The sequence below is a fragment of the Aquarana catesbeiana genome, linkage group LG06 (assembly GCF_042186555.1).
Source record: "Aquarana catesbeiana isolate 2022-GZ linkage group LG06, ASM4218655v1, whole genome shotgun sequence".
Classification (NCBI taxonomy): domain Eukaryota; kingdom Metazoa; phylum Chordata; class Amphibia; order Anura; family Ranidae; genus Aquarana; species Aquarana catesbeiana.
The window spans coordinates 29404677-29421700 of NC_133329.1; the positions used below are offsets into that span (position 1 = coordinate 29404677).

Sequence of the window (17024 nt, forward strand, 5' to 3'; positions counted from 1 at the left end):
ATATACCGCAGTGTTGTACAGAGGACACTGAGCCAGTCACATCAGTCTCTGTACCAGAGGAGCTCGCACTCTAATTTTTAAAGTGATAAAACATTCTTTCACATCACAAATTATTATAATGCAGTCTTTAAAGTAAAAGTCTGCAAAGTAATATTTGTGCAGCAATCTTTTTTATACATATTTTGTTTTTAGTATGTTTTAGGTCTCTATCCTGCTATGCTATCCTGAAGATCAGGGACGGTGAGGCTCAGTGCTGCTGAAGGGTTAATAGGGGAGGGGAGGGGCGAGGATGAGAGTCTGGCAGCCTCCACCCTCCTCTGTTGTGTAATGATCCCTCCATTATAGAACACATCGTGTCACAGAGGGACAGAGTGACACCCCAGGACAGCGCCGGAGATCTGGGGTCACCTCCTGTACAGGTGAGGGGTGAGGAGATGTCACCTTTAATGATGTAACAGTGACAGTTGGTGACCTGAAGGAATTAGTTACCAGGTGACAACGGCTGAGTCCCTCGCCGGTCACTGACCGGTCACCGTGTACTCTGAATGTGATATGGAACCAGAACATCCCAACTGATTGTCCTACAGATCGTCCGGAGAAGTTTGAAATTCGCAGACTTCAACGCTGGGTATACGTTAGTAGAAATTTGCTAGAAATGTTACATTTTTATTAAATTAGTTTTGATTTGAAAATTTTTCTTAAACAAATGAATTTCTAACCTTTCGTTACAGTATCCAATCTAAGAAAGTTTTGTCATTAGGTATATTGTAAATATTTGCGTCATTATATAAAATATTTGCGTCATTATACACAATATTAGATACATTGTAAATATTTGCGTCACTATATAAAATATTTGCGTCGGTATACACAATATTAGATACATTGTAAATATTTGCGTCATTATATAAAATATTTGCGTCAGTATACACAATATTAGATACATTGTAAATATTTGCGTCATTATATGAAATATTTGCGTCAGTATACACAATATTAGATACATTGTAAATATTTGCGTCATTATATAAAATATTTGCGTCAGTATACACAATATTAGATACATTGTAAATATTTGCGTCATTATATAAAATATTTGCGTCAGTATACACAATATTAGATACATTGTAAATATTTGCGTCATTATATAAAATATTTGCGTCAGTATACACAATATTAGATACATTGTAAATATTTGCATCATTATATAAAATATTAGATACATTGTAAATATTTGCGTCATTATACAAAATATTAGCTACATTGTAAATATTAATATCCTGCAGAAAAATATTCTTTCCACCCCGATGTATTCTTAACACATTGATGATGATAATAATACAATGTTTGGCACAACAATCAGGAAAGTCCATTCACTCTAAAATCAAAATAAATTCATCATATCATCAAGTGCACTGATGAGAATTTTTGTACCAATGTTCATGCAAACGTTCGGAAATCTACTTGTGTATGTCTGGCTTGAATACTAATTCAGAACGTATTAAATCACAGAACTGGCAAATGGATTTCGTCCTACCTCAGAATATTCAGTTCACAAAGTTTTTACTATCACATTGGGGACAAATGTAATTCCTTTTTTTTTTTTTTTTTTTTTCTTTTTTTTGTGCAGGAAATAAACATTTACAATGTATCGAACAACAACTTTTTAGAATTGGGAAGCACTAGAACCTCTGTCAAGATGCTACAGGTGTCACCAAAAAAAGAATAGAAGGGGAATTGGATCTGGTGACAACTGTCTAATAGGGCATTTCTCCTCACATTGTAGCGATAACCTTTTAGGTTCTGTTGTGTCACCGGGGCAGGAAGTGAAGGGAAAACTTCCTTTTGGGGACATGGACAGATTTACAATTCGGAAAGGCTCCCTAACCTTACCTCCCAACTTTGAACAAAACAAGAGAAAGGGTTTCACTTTGATTCTTATAGCATGTACTGGAATATTTTTGCCTTTAACCACTTCAGCCCCGGAAGAATTTACCCCCTTCCTGACCAGAGCACTTTTTGCGATTCGGCACTGCGTCGCTTTTAACTGACAATTGCGCGGTCGTGCGACGTGGCTCCCAAACAAAATTGACGTACTTTTTTCCCACAAATAGACCTTTCTTTTGGTGGTATTTGATCACCCCTGCGCTTTTTATTTTTTGCGCTATAAACAAAAAAAGAGCGACAATTTTGAAAAAAACGCATTATTTTTTTACTTTTGCTATAATAAATTTCCCCAAAAATGTATAAAAATTTTTTTTTTTTCCTCAGTTTAGGCCGATACGTATTCTTCTACATATTTTTGGTAAACAAAAAGTCGCAATAAGCGAGATACTGTAAATTAAAGTCTATGTATATATAATCTATTATTGTGTGTGTATGTGTGTGTGTATGTATATGTGTGTGTGTGTGTGTGTGTATATATATATATATATATATATATATATATATATATATATACAGTATCTCAGAAAAGTGAGTGCACCCCTCACATTTTTGTAAATATTTTATTCTCTCTTTTCATGTGACAACACTGAAGAAATGACACTTTGCTACAATGTAAAGTAGTGAGTGTACAGCTTGTATAACAGTGTAAATTTGCTGTCCCCTCAAAATAACTCAACACACAGCCATTAATGTCTACACCGCTGGCAACAAAAGTGAGTACACCCCTAAGTGAAAATGTCCAAATTGGGCCCAAAGTGTCAATATTTTGTGAGGCCACTATTATTTTCCAGCACTGCCTTAACCTTCTTGGGCATGGAGTTCACCAGAGATTCACAGGTTGTTGCTGGAGTCCTCTTCCCCTCCTCCATGACGACATCACGGAGCTGGTGGATGTTACGTCAAAACTGCGCAAAAGCGCTGCAAAAACAAGCAGCGCTTTAGCGTTAATGGTGTGAAAGGGGTCTAATAGCTACCAATCATGGTCCAGGTTTTATTGCCAAAGGTTAACTAAACAAGCTGAAGTTGGACGTTGTTTGGTTACTATGCACAACTACACCAGATTCTTTTAGTAAGGCTGAGGAGGTTTTCAGGTGCTTTAGCACTAGAAATGGCCTCTAAAAACCGCCACATTATGAAAAGTCCTGCAAGCAGCATCTTTGGGGTGGTTTGGGAGCGCTGTAAATAGTGCTCCCAAAATTCCCTGCCCATTCCAATGAATGGGCAGCGCTTCCAAATCGCCTGAAAAGGGCTTTAAAAACGCAGCAAAATGGGACTTTTTACCATTTTTTTTGTAAAAAGCGCCCTGCTAGCGGCCGAAAAGCACCGCTAAAACAGTGCTAGAGTGCCGCAAAAACAAGCGTCACTTTAGCACTAACGGCCAGGCACTGCCAGTGTGAAAGGGGTCTAGATCTCCCTCATTGTCTCACTTACTGTTGTGCTTTTGGGAAGTGAAGGGAAAATTTCCCTAGTTGGGACGCCAAGAACAAAAAAGAGCTCACCAGCATTCTAACCCCTCACCATGTCATCCAAAATATATTAGCAATTGTGTCTTTAGATGTACTTTTATAAGTTGTTTTTATATCAGACTCGTATGGCTCCTTTTCTCGCTCTCCTCCATTGACCCCTATCATAGGCACTCGCTGTTCTCACCCGCTTGAAGCTGGAGATATTTTTAAGAGCAAAGTCTCATCTGATAATCTTTGTAAATTGACTTTGAGATTATGTATATATACTATAAGTTATATAACATACATGGGATCAGTAGTCCACTAGTGTATCAGGATTTTGTGCACTGACCCGGGTAGTGATAAATCAGTCTTTGCCAATTGGTTACACTGTTTCTGGTAGATTTCTGCCGGCTGGACAAGTTCTTTTGCTTTTTTTTTTCTGCAGAAATTGTAACAGATATAATAACTAATTAGTAAAAAACAATAAAAGGTACAGGCCTTGCAGAATGAACCAAAGGAAAGTGAAGAAAATTGCTGGCTCCAGCCAAAGCTTTTATTTTAGATTTGGATGGTGTGCAGAAGGGTCAGGTCTTCTGGCTTTTTCTGCTCTTCATGGTTCTTTTGAAGAGATTTCTCCTTACTTTCTGTCACTTGGTCAGCAGTAGAGGAAATGAGTGAGGCAAAAATGACAATAACATTCTGAAGGAGTCAATAAAACCTCTTAGTCCATCCATACATTGTGCTCCGGTTCACCATGAAGACTCAGTCTTGTATTTTTTGCCATTTGCAGGTCTCGGTATGGCATCTACCTGGGAGGCCGTGAAGGACTTCTATGTGTGGGCTCTGGAGAATGGAGGTAAGATACATATTCCCCTTTGAGTTGACACAAAGGAAAAGTGCCTCTTCCACTGTAGGGTGACATCGAGGCCAGCTGCCTCTCCTACTGTTGGGTGACACTGGGGGCAGAAGACCCTCTTGCTTTGGAGTGACACTAGAGACAAATGCCACCCCACCCCCCAACTGTGGGGTGACATTGGGAACAGCTGCCCCCCCCCCCCCCCACTGCAGGATGATATCAGGGCCATAGACCCTACTGACTGATAGAGAAACATTATTTTTCTATAAGCTGTAAGAGGGGGTGAATATAGCCAGTCAGGAATTATGATCTGTGGCCATGATAAGGAAAATCAAAGATGATACCAGGAACCCCCCCCCCCCCCCCCCCCGGAGATTACACCAGGGACAGTTGTCTTTCTCTGAGGCAGGGTGACACTGAAGATGCTGCTCCACTCCCACTCCGGGGCAACACCGGGTACAGCTATACCTGCCCCCCCATGGGGTGACACTAGGGACAGATACCCCCTTTTACTGTGGGTGACAATGGGGACCATGGCCTCTCCCACTCTACAAACTTGTAGCAATAACTGGGATACCTTCAAAAAAAAAGTGAACCCGCAGGCAGCAAATTCAGTCCGAAACACATTTATCTATCCAGCAGTAACTGAGCACACTACCCCCCATGACTTCCCCTCTGATATGTCTGAGTGGTTTTAATCATAGAATATCGTGGCTCTACGTTTAAGCACCAGCCGGGGGTGAACCTCACCGAAGTAGGTCATGGTGGAGTGTACAGTACTCGGTTGCTGCTGGACGAATAAAGTTGTTTTGAACTGAATGGATTTGCAGTGTGCTGTTTCATGCAGTTTCGGGACTACCAGGGTCGCAGAGGTCACACTTGTAACCGGGCCCTGGCATTCCACCATAGTGGGGGGACCCAAGATGGCAGGAAGGGGGAGCGGTACAGAACATGTGAGGGTCCTCCTGCGGGACCATAATAAGTGGTCCTGGGCCTAGAGTAAAGGGCATCTGAATCAGTGGGAAGGGCCCCTGGGCCGGGGGGGCCCTTCATGGTTTCTTGCACCAGGGCCCTGAAGGTTCATGTTAAGCCTCTAGTTTTTATGTATTTTCAGGTTTATGGAAGTGAGGAGGTTACACATCATGAAGGTTGGGGTGAACAGCACATAAAACCTGTGAGCGGTATTCTGTACTTGAGAGTTACAACTAACATAGTTAGTTTGGTTGAAAAAAGACACAAGTCTATCCAGTTCAACCAATAGAAGGAGAAAACACTAAGATACCTTAAACTCTGCCGCTGATTGCTTGTTGGTGGTGATGGCACATAGACTCCTCCTCCAGTTGAGTGATGCAACCCTCTCTTTGCATTTTTCAGACAGTCGGACGGACCCCTGGCTCCTGGTTTACTCACCTGTCCCCGTCATCCTCATATTTGCCGTCTACCTCCTGCTTGTGGCCCTGGGACCCCGACTGATGGAAGGGCGTGATCCCTTCACCCTGCGCTTGGTTCTGCTAGTCTATAACCTTTGCCTAGTGGGCCTGTCTGTCTATATGTTCTATGAGGTAAGGTCACCCATACATACCAGACATCTGTTTTTCTAAACCTCATCAGTATGCAGGCAGATAATTGTGATGGACAAAGTTAATTTGGTGTCCTGTATTGCTTGGTATTTTTGGTTGGCTCCTTTTATACAAGTGACTATTTATCTAATTTAATTAGGAAGCACAAGGTTCACAGTGCAGAACATCATATCAGCCATTCAGATACCAGTTTACAGAAGTCTGTATAGTGAAAGATACATTCTGGTTGGTTCATCGGGCACTTTGCACCTTGTTTTTTGCCTAAATAACTCTGACTATGTAACGAGTTTGCCTTTAAAAGTAGGTTGGCATTGGTATTTATTGGTAGGGTTACCGAATTGAAGTCAACTGTGTGTTTGCGAAAATATCTTCCCCTGAGTATGTACATCTTGCATATCTTTAGTGATGTGTTTTCTTCGTCTTGTCCTCAGTTTCTGGTGACTTCGGTGTTGGCCGGGTACAGCTACTTCTGTCAACCGGTGGACTACAGTAACAGTGAGCTGGGCCTGCGGGTGAGTTCTGGGTATACTGGCCATGGTGTGCATATGGTGAGATGATGGCTAGCATACTTACATAAACCAAGAGTAGATGCATCCCAAACCAAAGAGATCCCCCCCCCCCCCAAATATGTCTGATTTATCTCTATTCAGAAATGTGTTATGAGAGGAAGTAAAAAACATAACTCTTGGAACTGCTCATATCAACCGATCAGATACTTTCATCCCAGTATCGATTGAGGTAAAGGAGGATGAGAGGTGAAATCCAGTTGACTGGTTCCTCCATAACATTTTTCACATTTAGGCACTATATACACAAAAAATAGTGATGGTATTACTGACGATGACCAAGGGATCGCCTATAAAAAGGCTAGGATGACCTCCTCCTATCCCTTCTGACGTCTTCTCCTTCTTTCATCTATAGATGGCCAGAGTATGCTGGTGGTTCTTCTTCTCTAAGGTCATAGAGCTTTTAGACACAGTGAGTATAACAAGAGGACTGTATACTATTTAATGTTTTACATCCAGCTGTGAATGAAATATTACTGTAGATTAATATTAAAGCGGTTGTAAACCTCAGACATTAAATTTAAACAAAGCATATCCCTCTGTAGTGGGTACGTGTCTCAATTAAGAGCACTAAGTGTAATTTCTGTCTGCTGCTTTGTTCCTCTGCTATCAATATGAGTCACTTCTGACAAGTTTTCCTGACACCATGAGAAAAATGGTGATGGGGAGAGAACTCCAGTACACTGCCTGTGATTGACAGCCGCAGCTCTGTTCCTGTGTTCTGTGAGAAAGGGGGGGGGTGTCCCTTCCCTCCAATCAGCTCTCAGAGCTCTCCTCACTGAGCTCTGCCAAGTGTAACTTCAGCTCTCCGTCCCCTTTTTTTTTTCTGAACTCTCAGACAAGCTTTATAAATTCTGCACTTTGAATGGATGTAGAGGAGAAGGGACTGCAGATGAACAGGTGCAACTTATGTAGGAGGATTTGTTTCATCTCTATGTATCGCCTGAGTCCAGTCACTTCACTGGTTTATACTGTATGTAAGGGTTTATAATCACTTTTAGGTCTCAAGAAAATTTCCACAACCATCACATGACGACATGTCTCTTATTATGAGAGGTTGTGGGTTCTCTACAAGAGGGTGTCAAAAGCTGTTGAGTTTTTTTCCTTGGAAGAACAGATGGCATCCACTTATGAAAGTTTATTTAATAACTTGCCTCTCCTGGAGTTTATGGAAGGGATGGGTTGTCTAATAGAATCTGGTAAGGATCTTTACAGGAGGATTCCTCTAGGAAAGTATATCATTATCAACTGTCTAAGGCTGTGACCTACTAATGGTAACAAACATGACTAGGGTAGTTCAGATAACTTACTGCCCAAACTCAATTATGTACCTGCCAACACCCCCTTTTTCTCCCCCAGTAATGACATTGACACTGTGTTGGATTTAAATGGCCGCTTGGCCTTTTATTAACTCAAAACATATTTAAACATAAAACTATTAATGGCTCCAGCTCTAATATGAATAAATGATTGCAGATCCTTGATAACACCATCTTCCAAACTTTTGAAATCTGTGGTACCTCCTAAGTTAGATTCTGTCCCCAGCTGCAACACCGCCTTGGGGACTTACTAAACGAGCACACAACCCTACCACCTTACTACCCGATAGTCTAGACTGAACTAGACAAACCAGGAGGACTCCATACCTGAGACGGGTCCCACCGTTTTATCAAATACCTCATATTTGTAACCCTCGTCAAGGACCCCAATCGCCACACCTTTTGCATGAAGTACCTCCAAACTTCTCCACTAGGGCGGGACGTTCCACCACCGACTTTCCACCTGCATCTGATGCCTCCTACTTCCTCCCTTTACTTATCCAGCTCCTCCCTATCCTGCACTAAACTCCTCCAATCAGGTAAGGGCCAGTTTATTTTCTCTGCACTGTCCCAACCCCTCTTTAACCCATTGCCGTCTGATAGTTCCTTCCACCCCGTCATGTATGCCCTGCGCTTACATTTCTTTTCAGCTCCGTACATGTCTAGTACGAGTAAACTAACTGTAGAATAATGACTAAAGATCAGAGCAATCTAACTCAATGGTATTTTCAGGCAGCTTTCAGGGGGTTCCTCAACAGCGAATAAGAGCAGAGGCAAACACTTTAATAATAACAGTTCAGAAGATAGCAAACTCTATAACAGATTACTCACCACTCTACTTGGATTTGGCTCTATGAGTCCAGGCAGGAGAGGAATGACCCTCTCTTATGTCAGACCTCTCTCTTCTGTCCCCTGACACCACAGGCCCACAAACTATAAACACAGCATCTAGTTCAGTGGTGTCACGGAACGTCCCACACTCCACTTGAGTGCTTCCCTCAGTATACCACTTCCTCCCAGTCTGGACTCAGATATCAGATATTCCAACTGCTCGTAAGCACAAAACAAGGCGAGACTTGCTTAGATGCTAACATGGACTATTTTATTTAGAATCAAAATTACAAGACTTTATATGCCATTGGAACCTCCTCTAACAATACAACTGTAACCTAACTAACATGAGCTAGTTTACTAAATCATTTACCCAGACTAGGTGACTATTCAATACACTTTACCATAAACATCAACACAGGGTTAATTAGAACAAACAACAATGTGTGGAATACCCTTAGAACCTGTGGTAAGCCAGACTAGACTGTTCGTCTCCTAGCCAGTCCTGGAGGCTAATGTGATCAGCTCACTGAATTAACAGGTTGAGTTCAGAATCAAACAAAGCAATAATAGTCTCTACATACATCCTGGGAGATATTGTGGACAAATATTACTGTCCCATTTTAAGTAGTCCAAGATATTTTTTCTCACTCACCCTGTGCCAGGATAGCACAGGGTGACTTAGACATAAGAGGTGTATGGGGAGCTGAAACAAGGGCATCCCCTACTTTCCAAGGGATTCTGAGTTCCACGGGCCCTCCCGTCACAAGTGGTCAATGGCTTAACTTCCAAGACTGACTACCTCGGTCATGCATCACCTATAGTAAGCCCTGGACAGTGGTGGCCCGTCCCTTAAGTGCGCACGCCCCTCCAAAGCTAGTCACCAAAAAAAAAAAAAAGTTCCTTTAACCACTTAAGGACCGGGCCTCTTTCTGATATTTGTTGTTTACAAGTTAAAAACAGGTTTTTTTTTTGCTAGAAAATGACTTAGAACCCCCAAACATTATATATTTTTTTTCTAACACCCTAGAGAATAAAATGGCAGTCGTTGCAATACTTTCTGTTACACCGTATTTGCGCAGTGGTCTTACAAGCGCACTTTTTTTGGAAAAAATACAATTTTTTGAATTAAAAAATAAGACAACAGTAATGTTAGCCCAATTTTTTTATTTTGTGAAAGATAATGTTATGCCGAGTAAATTGATATCCAACATGTCACACTTAAAAGTTTGCGCCCGCTCATGGAATGGCCACAAACCTAAAAACTAAAACTCTCCATAGGCGACGTTTAAAAAATTCTACAGGTTGTATGTTTTAAGTTACAGAGGGTGTCTAGGGCTAAAATTATTGCTCTCACTCTACCGATCGCGGCGATACCTCACATGTGTGGTTTGAACACCGTTTTCATATGCGGGCGCTACTCACGTATGCGTCCGCTTCTGCACGCAAGCTCGGCGGGACGGGGCGCATTTAAAAAATATATATTTCTCTTATTTATTTTACCTTTTTTTATTTTTACACTTTCTTTTAAAAAAAAAAATGGGTCACTTTTATTCCTATTACAAGGAATGTAAACATCCCTTGTAATAGAAAAAAAGCATGACAGGTCCTCTTAAATATGAGATCTGGGGTCAAAAAGACATCAGATCTCATATTTACACTAAAATGCAATTAAAAGAAAAAAAAATTTTTAAAAATAAAAAAATTGTCATTTGAAAAAATGTAAAAAAAAAAAATGGCCCTTTTAAGAGCTATGGGCGGAAGTGACGTTTTGACGTCGCTTCCGCCCTGCAATGATACGGAGATGGGTGGGGGCCATCTTCTCCCTCACTCATCTCCATGTCAGGCTAGGGAGAGGATCCGATCGCCTCCACCGCTACCGACGGCTCCGGTAAGTGGCGGAGGGCACCGGAGCGCGGCGGGAGGGGGAGCCTCTCCCGCCACCGACAAAAGTGATCTTGCGGCAAATCCACTGCAGAGACCACTTTTATCTTGAAGCGGACCGCCCGCTGAAGAAGAGGAAACCGGGGTTATGGCAGCTAGCTGCTACCATAACAACGCTATTCCTCTTCAAAGTAACAACGTATAATGACGGCGGGCGGTCCGTAAGTGATTAAAAAAAAAAAGGTTCTTACAGTGCACTATGGGCAGAGTGACGTCTATGCAATCACATGACTGCAGGTGAGACGCCACATTTGGCTGCTTTTGTGAGTGCTTGTGGCGCAAACCAATGCACCGCAACACTCCCTTATTGGTCACTCTCCTTGTTGTCGGGTTTCTATTGGCACCGCCGAAGGACATGGACATCACTTCCGGTTTCCCACCATTCGCTGTGTGGATGGAATGGAAGCAGAGCAAAGCCTGAGCGGCGCCTCTCTGATTTTTGGCGCACACTTCCCCGCTTCTCTCTCCACTGCAGTCCACTACCTGAGTCAGTGGCAGTGCAGACTGGGCCCAGGGAATGGCTGATCATGCGGCTGGACCTCCATCATCACTAAAGTGAGTACTGGATCTGGGGAGGAGGAGGGGGGAGTGCAGAGTCCCCACCAGGCAGTGAAGGGTTAATAAGCTTAGTGCGTTTCCAGGACAGTACATCTGGATGGGGCTGCTAGTGTTAAATGTCTGGAAGGTAGGGGGAGAGGCAGCCAGGCAGTGGGTAACGCTATGCTAGTTGTGCAGGCTATCCTCCTCTCCTCTCCTAGGCTGCATTTAGTCTCTGTCTGCTCCAGTCCAGAACGAAGATAGCATGGAGGGAGAGAGCAGAGATCAGAGCTTCTCCTCTGCCCATGAAGAGCCAGAGCATGTAAGATGGGCCTGATGACATCTGATCTGTCCCTTGCAGGTAGGGTTGCCACCTGTCCGGGATTCACCCGGACAGTCCAGGTTTTAAATTATGTGTTCGGCTTTCAGGCGGACTGAAACCCGGACACATTATTCAGACAGGGCTGTGGCTCCCCAAGTAACCAAGATAGTCACACAGAAATCTGTTGCCGTCCGGGAGCCGCGAGTGGCTGTCTGGGGGCAGGTTCAAAATCACTGGGGGGGGGGGGGGGGGGGGGCAGGGCGATGATGTCAGCAAGAGCAATTTGGCCACACCCAATGTTTGTTGCGGCACGATATGAACACCGCATTACTACTCTCCTTGGGGGAACCCAAAGATGTCCCAGACCACTAAAGTGTTCGGGTTTTGCTTGAAGAAAAGGTGGTAACCCTACTTGCAGGGAGAATAGATGGATGGATGGATGGATGGATGGATGGATGGGGGGGATCTGATCATACTGGATGGTATATGGTAACATTGTGCTGGGATGACAGCAGGAGGTAAAGACAAGATTCACTGCACACTGATCTGTGCTGGATCAGGACACTGACAGGCAGATCTATCATCTCCTGATCATCCTAGACATCTTCTCCTACATGAGATCCCTCCCTGTTCTCTCCATTGTCTTCTCTCATCATGTCTGTGTATGAAGAAGGTAGTTATGGCAGTGCAAGAGCACAGGATTCCTCATTGCCATATACTGTGCATGGCTCCCAACTGTCCCTGATTTCGAGGGACTGTCCCTGATTTCGAGGGACTGTGCCTGATTTTGAGGGACTGTCCCTGATTTCGAAGGACTGTCCCTGATTTCGAGGGACTGTCCCTGATTTCGAGGGACTGTCCCTGATTTCGAGGGACTGTCCCTGATTTCGAGGGACTGTCCCTGAATTGGAGCAATGTCCCTCTGTCCCTCATTCGTCCCTCATTTTGGTCTGATCTGTATAGTTGTATATAAAATGCACTTTTTATCTATCAAAAACTGTTTCCCAGTGCTAAACCTTTCATCTGATTCCTAAATTGCTGCATTTGTAAATTCCAAAAGCCAATATAAAGGAATAGTAGTGGTAAAAAAAAGCACTTGTGGGTTTAACCAATCTTGTTTTTTTTTTGTACAGTTCTCCTTTAACCACTTCAGCCCCGGACCAATTGACTGCCCAAAGACCAGAGCACTTTTTGCGATTCGGCACTGTGTCGCTTTAACTGACAATTGCGCGGTCGTGCGACGTTGCACCCAAACAAAACTTGCGTCCTGTTTTCCTCACAAATAGAGCTTTCTTTTGCTGATATTTGATCACCTCTGCGGTTTTTATTTTTTGCGCTATAAACAAAATAATAGCAACAATTTTGAAAAGAAATGCATTATTTTTTACTTTTTGCTATAATGAATATCCCCAAAAAATTATATAAAAAAACATTTTTTTCCTCAGTTTAGGCCGATATGTATTCTTCTTCTACATTGATTGGTTTGCGCAAAAGTTAAAGCGTCTACAAAATAGGGAGGGTTGGCATTTTTATTATTTTATTTTTTACTAGTAATGGCAGCGATCAGCGATTTTTTTTTTTTTTTTTTTTTTTTTTTTTTATCGTGACTGCAACATTATGGCGGACAGATCGGACACTTTTGGAGCGATTTTGGGAACCAATCACAATTATACAGCAATCAGCGCTATTAAAAATGCATTGATTACTATGTAAATGTGACTGGCAGTGAATGGGTTAACACTAGGGGGCAGTGAAGGGATTAAGTGTGTCCTAGGGAGTGATTTTAACTGTGGGGGGGGAGGGGCTATGTGTGACACGACACTGATCACCGCTCCCTGTCACTAGGCAAAACGGGGAAATGCTTGTTTACATCAGCATTTCCCCGTTCTTCCTCTTCATAAGACGATCGCGGGTATCCCCACAGACATTGAGTGCTTGGGACCCGCGATCACACTCGCGGAGGTCGCGGCGGGCGCCCGCAAACCGCTTCTTAAAGGGCAACGTACAGGTACGTTAATCTGCCTGTACGTGGTCCTTCTGCCAACGTATATCAGCGTGAGCCGGTTGGCAAGCGGTTAAGGGGGCGTGGCAAGGGGTGTGTCCTATGCCTGCATACTTTTGCTGATAGGTGTCCCTTATTCCCATATCAAAAATTTGGGAGGTGTGTACTGTGTAGCTGGAGTATATATAGCGGACATCTGGCAGAGAGGGTTTGGTATGGTTTGGTGGTCTGCTCTGGGGGTTCCATGCTGACATTGGCTTCTTTTATCAAAGACAATGTATCTGTTAACACCCAACTGTTGACATTAAAGTGGTGTTCCGGCCGAAATTATACTTTTTAAATAAAAATACCCCTACAATACACAAGCTTAATGTATTCTAGTAAAGTTAGTCTGTAAACTAAGGTCTGTTTTGTTAGTTTATAGCAGTAGTTTGTTATTTTATAAACTTACAGCAGGCCGTGGCCATCTTAAGTGTGGGCATCTGAAGCCAGACTGTATTTCTTCCTGGATCTCATCCTTGCAGATCTCGCACATGCTCAGTGCAGCACAAGCAGTGTAATAGGTTTCAGGTCAGGTTTCCATAGCAACGGCAGTTTCAGAGGAAGTTGCCGCCCCTTCCCAGAAGGCATTGCAAACAGGAAATGATGCGATGGGCCGAGGCCAGGGAGGAGGAAGTGAGAAATGAATACAGCAGATATACAGTAAGTGCTGAGAAAAAAAATATATATATCCAATTTGTTTACAGTGCACAGTTTAGTGAGGGATGCTGAAGAGTTGTAAAAGTGGGTGGAACTCCACTTTAAACTCTGTGACATTAGCTGACTTGTAATAATAAAAGGTGCAGCGCTAACTCAATGGGTGACCATACAGAGAAATAATATATAATAAACCGGAAGCAAAAAGAAATGTCCAACAGTAAATGTCCCAAAAAGACTGACATAAATCCACCAGAGGTGTGATGATAACAGCAGACAATGATGTGTGATACTGGAACCCTTCACCATAGATCGAATGGCCTCTCACCTGGTCCTAAAGATAATCAGGCAATGATACAAGATCGGCAGACAAGGAGATCTACATGACAAGGGACTCCTCCGGATGATCAGATGGCAGGTGGGTATCATAAGCATGTAATCACAAAAGGGACAGACATAGTGCTCTCCGTATTCAAATGTTTATTGTAAAACGAATAAAATCAAACTTACATATCAGGCACTTCACAAGTGCCAGGAAACGAACATGGACACACAGTGTGTGAGCGGTGGAGCATGCGCAGTAGCAGCGGATGACGTCACGGCGTCACGTTCTAGACGCGTTGCGTCCCAGTGGGCGGGGACTTCCTCAGCAGATGTCGTGACTACGTGGGCACCCGCGCTATAAGGAGGTAAGTTGTCATGGCAACACCAAAGACAACTAAGATGACGTGTACCGGAAATGGGCAGACTCCGGAAGTGTCTCCACATACATCATTCCGAGCCTATGTAGCCCAATTAAGTATAGAGAAGGCTCAAAAATACATATAAAATAGTAAAAGTATATAAAACAATCTGGTGTCAGCACAAGACATACCCGAAAGTGAAGTCTTGAAAGAGCAGTATCAGAGCACCATAATGTCTAAAATAAAAATGCAAAAAAATGCATGATAACTGTCATCCGCGGCCACCGACTGCTCCCCATCATAATATAATAAAAACATTATTACCATCATGGTACTAATTGTTACATGATATGGTAAAATAAGGACATTATTACCGTCACAATACTTTCTCATTACACAGACAATAATAAAAGGGAAAAAAGAAAAACTAAAAAACTAAAAAACTTTATCGATCAGATAAAAAACAGTTGGTATCGAATTCTACATTTAACCCATCGGGGTGCATGACCCCTGTCTCATAGATCCAGTGGGATTCTCTTTTACTAAGCTGCCGGATGAAGTTACCCCCTCTCCAGTGCTTAGTAACCCTTTCAATGCCCCAAAATTTTAAATACTTAGGGTTTTGTTGGTGGGAGATCTTGAAATGTCTAGACACGCTATGGGTCTTGAGACCTTTCTTGATGTTATTAACGTGTTCAGCCAGCCTGACATGTAAGGGTCTTGACGTTCTTCCAACATACTGTAGACCACAGCTACACTCCAGCATGTAGACCACCCCAATAGTGTCACATGTAATGAGCTGTTTAATCTCATACTCTCTGTTAGTAACCGAGGCCAAGAATTTTTTCCTCTTTTTGATATTACCCTTAGAATGTTTACAAGGGACACATCTACCACAGGCATAAAAGCCTCCCAAAAAGGAAAAAAGCTTATCTGAGGTAGGTACTGGGGGGTCAAGAACACTGGGTGCCAAGCGATCCCTAAGCGTAGGGGCTTTTTTGTATATAAACTGAGGTCTATCAGGTAGTATGGGGCCTAAGACTCTGTCTTGTTTCAAAATAGCCCAATTTTTTTGAATAATTTTCTCAAATTTCCGGTGTTGAATATTGTAATCCAACACCATTTTGAAATTGTGGCTATCATTAGCAAGGGGCTTAGAGGAATTGGCAATCAGTTCATTCCTCTCTAATAACATGATTTTAGATACCTCTTCATCTAATAAGGCCCTATTGTACCCCTTCTGTTCGAATCTCGAGGTGAGGACCTCAGACTGGCTGACAAAATCCTCCACAGTAGTACAATTCCGACGCAATCTTATATATTGCCCCCTGGGGATGTTACACAGCCAAGAACTGTGATGGCAACTCCCCAGGGGAATATAAGAATTACGGTCGGTGGGCTTAAAATAGTTAGTAAGAGAGAATTTATTTTGCAAGATACTAATAGATAAATCCAAAAACACCACTTTTTCAGAGCTGATGGTCCATGTGAGAGAAATATTTCTGGAGTTGTTATTTAATGATTGAATGAACTCATCCAACCTGGATCTCTCGCCATTCCAGATCAAGATGAGATCATCAATAAATCTCCTGTAGCACAACAGCTCGGGGGGGCGATGGAGAAAGACAGCTTCATCCTCCCAGTGGGCCATAAAGATATTAGCCACACTGGGAGCAAAGCGGGCCCCCATGGCAACACCCCTGGTCTGCAGATAATATTCTCTGTTATACCAGAAATAGTTCCTCTTGAGGCAGAAATCCAAGCAACTCAAGAGGAACTCCTGGTGACCACCAGAAAGGGAAGACGAAGCTAATGCCCATTCAACTGAAGTCATTGCATCCTCATGGCCAATGATAGTATACAGTGAACTTACGTCCGCTGTTACCAAGAATGTGGAAGGCGAGCAGTTTAAAGTATCAAGAATTTGAATAATATGTTTTGTGTCCTTCAAAAATGCTGGAGTTTGCATGACCAAGGGCTGCAAAAAAAAGTCGATATATTGTCCTAATCTTGCGGATACAGAATCGATCCCATTAACAATGGGTCGTCCCGGGGGGTTAACCGTGTCCTTATGGATTTTAGGTAAGAAATATATAATGGGTGTTCGACAAAATAAAGGATCCAAGTATAAAGCCTCTTTTTTATTCAGGATTTTACGGTCTTTACCGTCCTCAACAATGCTATGTAGCTCGTCCTTAAAAGATAACATGGGATCTTTATTAAGAACATGGTAAGTGTCACGGTCTGATAAAAGGCGGGACATTTCATTTTGGTAATATTCTTTACTAAGGAT

At 42.7% G+C, this 17024-nt stretch overlaps 1 protein-coding gene across 2 annotated transcripts in view; it reads left to right on the plus strand.

The window, feature by feature from the left end:
* The first annotated feature begins 315 nt into the window (after window positions 1–315).
* The window catches only part of LOC141148244 (very long chain fatty acid elongase 4-like), a 44016-nt gene continuing 27307 nt past the window's right edge, over window positions 316–17024 (plus strand). Inside the window, exons 1-5 of one of the 2 annotated variants that reach the window (XM_073635502.1) lie at window positions 316–419; window positions 4186–4251; window positions 5626–5813; window positions 6263–6343; window positions 6753–6809. In XM_073635502.1, coding sequence (XP_073491603.1) covers window positions 4194–4251; window positions 5626–5813; window positions 6263–6343; window positions 6753–6809 — 384 coding nt within the window. In that variant the 5' untranslated portion in view covers window positions 316–419; window positions 4186–4193. Of the gene's footprint in view, window positions 629–4185; window positions 4252–5625; window positions 5814–6262; window positions 6344–6752; window positions 6810–17024 lie in introns of both variants that reach the window. The other variant, XM_073635503.1, reaches the window with a different exon arrangement.